Consider the following 6,835-nt stretch of genomic DNA (forward strand, 5'->3'; position numbering starts at 1 on the left):
ACAAATAAGGAGCTTTTCCCTGGTTATGGAAGGCTGCAAAGCTGATTTGGCACTGAGGAGACATGAGGTGGCCCCAGTTGATCCTCAGGCTGATGGTGACCCACACTTGGTGTCTCCTCCGAAGCCTCCAGCTGGGATTTGGCTTGGGAGGTCTTCAGAGCTTTACAAGCTGAGTGTGGAGCTCCTTCCCAGAGCTCCTGAAGCCCCAGGCTGGCAGCAGCTCCAGCCCTGAGTCAGCCCCACGTGGCTGTCTCCACCCAACCCCACACAGCTCCAGGCTGGGCAGAGCTCGGTGCTGACACCGCTGCCCACGAGGTTGTCTGAACCAGTTCTGCTGGCAGTAAACTTCTCCTAGAGCCAGGGTTAGATGCAGTTTGCTCCTTGGAAACAAACACAGAGAGGTGAGGCTGATTCCATTCGGGAGAGAGTAAAACCAGCCCCAAAAATCCTTGGAAAATCATCCAGGGGAGGGCTCTTAGAGAGGAAGTCAAGCAGGGAAGTGTATGCTGGAGGCTCTCCCTGCCAAGCAGTTCTGCTGGCAATCAGCTCTTCCTAGAGCCAGGTTAGATGCAGTTTGCTCCTTAGAACCAAACAGAGAGAGGTGAGTCCAAGTCCCTTAGGAAGAGAGTGAAAAAAACCCCAAGAGCCCTTGGAAAATCATCCACTGGAGGATTTAAAGGAGTAAGTCAGGCAGGGAAGTGTGGCTGAGCTGAGTGCTGGAGGCTCTCCCTGCCACTGGAGGGCACATCCAGCCTTGGAGATCAGTTCCACATAGGAGCTGGCAAAAACCACTGCCTTTTTTCCTCCTCATTAATCATTTTTGCTGGTTCCTGGTGAAGAAACTCCTTTGAGTACTCAACTGGCAGGACCAGGTCACCCTCAAGTCAAGAGAGGACAGAACTTGTGTGTCTCTGCTGATAACTCGTCACGGAATTAGAACCTCCTCACTGTTTCACACCTCTGTGGTTTCAGCTCATTGAAAGGTCCCCCAAGACCTTACCCAGGTCAATGGTCTATGTCAGCATCATCATGTTTGTCATGGGAGCAAGTATCCACCTGGTTGGAGACTCTGTCAACCACCGCCTGATCTTCAGTGGGTACCAACACCACTTGTCTGTCAGGGAGAACCCCATCATCAAGAACCTGAAGCCAGAGACCCTGGTAAGGTGTAAAACTCTGCTGAATTGCTTGTTTTTACCAAGTCCTGTTCCCCCTACCCTTCTAAAGCTCTTTTGTTGTGTTGCAGATTGATTCCTTTGAGCTGCTCTACTACTACGATGAGTATTTAGGTCATTCCATGTGGTAAGTGGTTTGCAGTCAGGCTGGAATGTCACCCCTGGAAGGGCAAATTACAGCTTAATGTGTCAGAAAGCTGAAGGCCAGCTGAGGAGAGCTGGCTGGGGATGATGTGCTCCTGGCCATGGTGATTACAGTGCAGGAAAATACCCTGTTCCCCTGGTTTGATCTCTGTCTCATGGATATTTCTAGGATGGGGCAGTGGTTGGGTATCTCTAGGGAGCAGAGGAACCTTCCATGGGACACCCAGATGTCTGTCACCACCCCAGCTCATGCTCCTCTGGAGTTTGGCCCCCAAACCCCCCAACTCAGAGCCCCCCCAAGTCCACTCTGTTCCTCTATCCACTGCCAGATAATCCTGAGATCACTCAGAGCAGACAAATCTCTCCCCAGCAGCTCTGTCTGCTGGTCTTGAGCCCTGTGGAGCAAGCAAATCCCATTGTTTCCACTCCAAACCAAGGGCTTACTTGGGTTATGGAAATCCTGGTGCACATCCTGCTCTGCTGCAGCTCAGCTCCAGCTCAAGCCAAGGCTCTCAGAGCCTGGAACAAGCAGAATTGGACAACTTGGGTTTGTCCTAATCAGCAAATTTGGCCTTTTCCTGCCCAAACCTTGGAATCCTCATGATCTGCAGGAGTCCTGGGAGCAGCCAGGATACCACCAACCCTTTGGAATCTCAGAGCAAGAGATTCCCCTTCTGTTCTTCCATCAGGCTCAGCACAGGAGCTGCCTATGAGCTTGGCTTGGGTTTGAGGAGGGTTAAAACACCTTCCCAGCATCACCCACTGACGGGATTTGTTTATCTTTGCAGGTATATCCCATTTTTCCTCATCCTGTTTATATATTTCACTGGCTGCTTCACCCCTGTGGAAGAGGAGAGCAGGATGCCAGTGGCTGCTCTGCTTCTCATGGGGCCCAGCAGCCTTTATTACTGGTGAGTGGCTCTGTCTGCTCTGCACGGGCACAGCACGGAGAGGGAATACCTCAGGCAGCTCCAGGGAATAGCACAGGAAGAGATTCTCCATTCCCCAGGGCAAAACTGCTCTGCGGGGCTGGAAAATCAAATTAAATCACATTAAAATTTGCAGCCACTTGAGTCTTTGCAAGTTGGGACAACTTCAGGGTCACCCTGGGACTTCTGTCCCTGCTTGAGGTTTCTCCAACCACAGTTGGTCATGTTAGTGCTGGATTTCCACCTTCTATTTCCCATGGAACCTGCTCTCTGCCCCTTCAGAGGCTGCTGCTTGTTGTGCTTAGCTCCTTGCTGATGTTGGGGTGGTCACCAGGTCGCTGCAGCACATCCCTTGGTCCCAGCTCAGTGGTGGCACAGGAGATGCTCTTGGCAGCCTCACACAGAGCCTAAGCTGCCAGTGTGACACTCAGCCACTGCCTCCTCCCTCACCCTGCAGCTCCAAATGGCCTTTTGAGAGAGCTCTTATTTATTTCCCATTTTCATTAGCCTCCTCTTCCCCCCAATGCCTTCCCTGATGGTAGCAAACAGCTTCTCATCCATCTCCAGAGCTGATCTTCTCTCTTGCCTGTGGCTTTGCCTCCTGCTGAGGCTGGTTTTGTACAGCAAATTAACTTCTGATAGTCAAAATCATCAAGATGATTTGGTCAGTTCCCAGTTAAGCCATTGCACTGTCTTTAAGTGAAGCAGCATGAAGCTCTGTGCTTTGTGTGTGAGGGAAGAACAGGGAGAGCAATTCCTCCTCCCCTTGCTCACACCCAGGACTGGCCACAGCCTCACTCAGCTCGGGGGATTTTTGGCCTCAATGACCAGATATCCACAGTTCAGAGCCAGAATTCAGGTTGGTTCTGCCTTTAAGTATTGTTTAACATCCTAAGATGTAAGAATCTCTCTGGTTTGTGTGTGAGGGAAGCACAGGGAAAGGAATTCCTCTACCTGCTCAGAGCCAGGACGAGCCACAGCCCCACACAGCTCAGATATTTGGCCTCAGTGAGCACAACACACACAGGTCAGAGCCAGAATCCATCTCTGGTTCTTCCTTCAAGCACCCTGTTGCCAAGCTGAGCCAGCACCTTCCCCATCCCACACTGGGACCATTCCTGGATCCATTCTTTTCACTAAGAACATGAAAACAAATCCCAGCCTAAGATCTGGCAGGAGGAAGCCAGCACAGCTTTGGGATTTGGAGGAGGGAGAAGGGGAGATGTTCACCCCAGGGAAATCTGGAAGTGCTGCTTCCCTCAGTGCTCTCCTGGGCTCACTCACATGTGTTTCTGCTTGCAGGTACCTGGTGACAGAAGGGCAGATCTTCATCCTCTACATCTTCACCTTCTTTGCCATGATGGCATTGGTGATGCACCAAAAAAGGAAAGGACTTGTCCTGGACAGCAATGGCCTTTTCCTCTTTTACTCCTTCATCATCACTCTGGTCCTCATTGCTGTCTGGGTGGTTTGGCTGTGGAATGACAAAATCCTCAGGAAGAAATACCCTGGTGTTATCTACATCCCTGAGCCTTGGGCATTTTACACCCTGCACATGAGCAACCTCCACCCAGCCAAGGAGAGTTTCTAAGTTTTGATATTCTCAGAGTGATTTGAAGAGAAAAGATCTAGTTTTTCTAATGTAGATTAATGTCTTTCAAATAAATTCCTGACCCAACATGAGCTACAAAGTGGTGAGTGGTAACTAGAGCCGGTTAAAGGGAGGGGATGGCCCAAAAAGGGGTTCAAGGTGATGCCTCAAATTCAGGGACAGGGTGAGGTGTCTTTGCTCTCACAGTTCTAAAATCCAATTCCACCCTGGACTTATGCATCAAATCCCTCCCAGCCCCACACTGGTCCATGCTGCAGGTGAACCCTCACACCACTGGCATCACCCTATAGAGGATCCAGGCCTCGGCTGGGAGCGATTCGCTGGGAAGTCAGAGCATCTCCCTTGGCACAGAGATGAACATGCTCCTCCCACACTGCTCCCGGGTGAGTAAACATGCCAGGAAGGGGCAGAGCAGCTGTGGCTCCCCCAGGAGATATCCTGGGGTTCAGCTCTGGCTGCTGAGTGCAGGCACGGGGCAGGGAGGGCTAATGCCCCACTAAAACAGGACAAAAAGCATCAGGCAAGGGGTGAGCTCCAGTGGCATGAGGGGTCTGTGTCACCAGCAGCTTCTGCTCCACTCAGAAGGGTCAATTCCCCACAAACAGCCCAAAAAGCCATCAGGCAAAGGGTGAGCTTCAGTGTCAGCTGTGCTCACATGGGGTCTGTGCCATCACCACCTTCTGCTCCACTGAGAAGGGCTAATTCCCACCAAACAGCCCAAAAAAAACATCAGGCAAGGGGTGAGCTCCAGTATCATGTGGGGTCTGTGCCACCAGCAGCTTCTGCTCTGCTCAAAAGGGTCAGTTCCTCACAACCACAGCCCAAAAAGACATCAGGCAAGGGGTAAACTCCAGGGTCAGCCCTGCTCACATGGGGTCTGTGCCACCCCCTCCTTCTGCTCCCACTCAGAAGGGCTAATTCCCCCCAAAAACGGCTCTGGGCAGGGGGTGATGCCTGAGCATTGGGGTCTGTACCACTAGCAGCTTCTGCTCCTGCTCAGCCTTTCTCCAGCAGCTTCACCAAATCCCAGCAGGGCTGGATCAGGGCTCCCAAGAAAGCTGGATTGGGGGCTCTCAGCACCAAAGCTCAGCACAAGGTGTGCAGCTCTCCAAGACCATCAAACCTTTTATGCCCAACCACATCTCCATCCCCCGAGCCCAAACGCCCCACGCAGAGTCCCGAGGCACTGGGGAGGATGTGGTGCAGGAGCTGTGCTGGCAGCAGGATCCAGCCCGGCAGGGATCAGGTCCTGTAGCCATAGCAGCAGGTATTTATTACAGCCAAGCCACCTCCACCCCGGGCGGAGGACTTTAGCCCTTAATCGCGTAGCAAAGTGGCAGCAGCTGCTTCCAGTCCCTGCAGGCAGCAGCAAACACACGGAGAACCCCCAAAATCATGGTGAGTGAAGCGATTTGGCTGCTCCAAACTGCTCACGTTGCTCTGCACAGCCACATTTTAAAGCTGTTTGGTTTTTTTTTCCCCCCCTCTCTCTTTCCTTTCCTCTTCCTGCTGCAGGCAAAGTTTCTGTCCCAGGATCAAATTAATGGTATGTATGGGGGTTAGTCTGGTTTGGAGGGTTAATTAGCAACATCAGTTTAATAAATGTGTATGCATATATATCTATATGGATATATGTATTTATAAGATGGTATTTCCCCCCCTAAATGTCTCGGTCTGGGTTTGTGCCCCTTCCTTTCCCTCCTCCCACCACTCCAGGGTTCTATTTGCTCTGGAGCCAGAGGAATCTCCCCAGTTTCATTAGGACAGGCTGGAGCACCCCAAAAGCACTCGCAGCTCCCCAGGCTGGATAGTGTAGAGATCAGCAGAGAGTAACCAGCCCCCCCCAGTGCCACGAGCACATCAGCCCTGGTCCAGCTGGGAGGGACTGGAAGACATTCCAGTGCCTGTTTGCATTCTGGAGGGTTTGGGGGTGATGGGACAGAAGGAGAAGGAGGAAGAGGAAGAAAGAGGAGGTGCAGGGTGTACAGATTGCTGTGGGGAGGCACTGGGAGCGAAGGAGAAGGAAGGGGAGGAAGGAGGAGTACAGGTGACACAGATTCCCATTGGGAGGCTCTAGGAGAGAAGGAGAAGGAGGAAAAGGAGCAAAGAGGAGGTGCAGGAGGTACAAATTCCTACGGGGAGGCACTGGGAGTGAAGGAGAAGGAAGAGGAGGTGCAGGGGGTACAGATTCCCATTGGGAAGCACTGGGGCTGTCCCTGGGAAGGGAAAGCTCTGCCCTGGACTGGGTTTGCATGAGAATGGGCAGAAGAACGCTGAAATAAGAGTATTATTGCGAAGCTGTTAATCTGCAGCGTCCTGGGATTGCCGAGGGAGGAGGACGGGGCAGGGGAGGGCACAGCACCCACACCCCCAGCAGCAAGAGGTGAGGGCAGAGAGGGTGAGGAGGGGATGATTGCCCCGAAATGGGCTGATTTTCCCTCCCTCCCTGCCAGGACTGTCCCTGTCCCCGTGCGGCACTGGCAGCGCTGAGCCTGACGAGGAGCGGAGCTGCCAGCGCCGGGAGCAGGGCGGGATGAGGGGGATGAGAGCTAACAGCTTTATCTAGGTCAGCTGCAGCCTTAGTTTGGTGGCTGGAAAACTGGGAAGGCTGTGGTCGGGAGGGGGAAGGGAGGGGAGGGATGCGGGAGAGAGATGCTGCAGACCATCAGCATCCTCCACCATCCCTTCAGGCTTTCCTCTCCCACCCCCAGAAAAGCAGGGAAAAAGACTTTTTAAACAATATCCCACGGATTTGGAAGCTCAACTCCACTTACTTTCAGCCTCCACTTTCAGTCTCGCTTCGTTAAGCTGGAAGACCCCAATTAGCTCAGCTATTCCCCAGCCTGGACTTTAATTGCCCTTGGCACATTCCCAGTGTCCTCCCACTCTGTCCATCATCCTCCTTTGAAAGGAGACACCCCGAGCCGACACAATATCCCGCTGGAATGCTTCCAGGAGCCGGGCAGAGGGAGCAG

At 52.8% G+C, this 6,835-nt stretch overlaps 2 protein-coding genes across 2 annotated transcripts in view; both read left to right on the top strand.

The window, feature by feature from the left end:
• CLN6 (ceroid-lipofuscinosis, neuronal 6, late infantile, variant) overlaps positions 1-3,915 on the top strand; it is a gene marked incomplete at its 5' end in the record, with an annotated part of 5,953 nt that extends 2,038 nt beyond the window's left edge. The window contains 4 exons of the mRNA XM_009076798.1: positions 973-1,161; positions 1,247-1,302; positions 2,108-2,230; positions 3,551-3,915. Of these exons, the coding sequence (XP_009075046.1) occupies positions 973-1,161; positions 1,247-1,302; positions 2,108-2,230; positions 3,551-3,839 (657 nt within the window). The remainder of the gene's footprint in view (positions 1-972; positions 1,162-1,246; positions 1,303-2,107; positions 2,231-3,550) is intronic.
• A 12-nt stretch (positions 3,916-3,927) lies between these two features.
• CALML4 (calmodulin-like 4) overlaps positions 3,928-6,835 on the top strand; it is a 7,307-nt gene continuing 4,399 nt past the window's right edge. Inside the window, exons 1-3 of the mRNA XM_009076799.1 lie at positions 3,928-3,942; positions 4,151-4,243; positions 5,376-5,406. Of these exons, the coding sequence (XP_009075047.1) occupies positions 3,928-3,942; positions 4,151-4,243; positions 5,376-5,406 (139 nt within the window). The remainder of the gene's footprint in view (positions 3,943-4,150; positions 4,244-5,375; positions 5,407-6,835) is intronic.

Source organism: Acanthisitta chloris, unplaced genomic scaffold (assembly GCF_000695815.1).
Source record: "Acanthisitta chloris isolate BGI_N310 unplaced genomic scaffold, ASM69581v1 scaffold38086, whole genome shotgun sequence".
Taxonomy (NCBI): Eukaryota; Metazoa; Chordata; class Aves; order Passeriformes; family Acanthisittidae; genus Acanthisitta; species Acanthisitta chloris.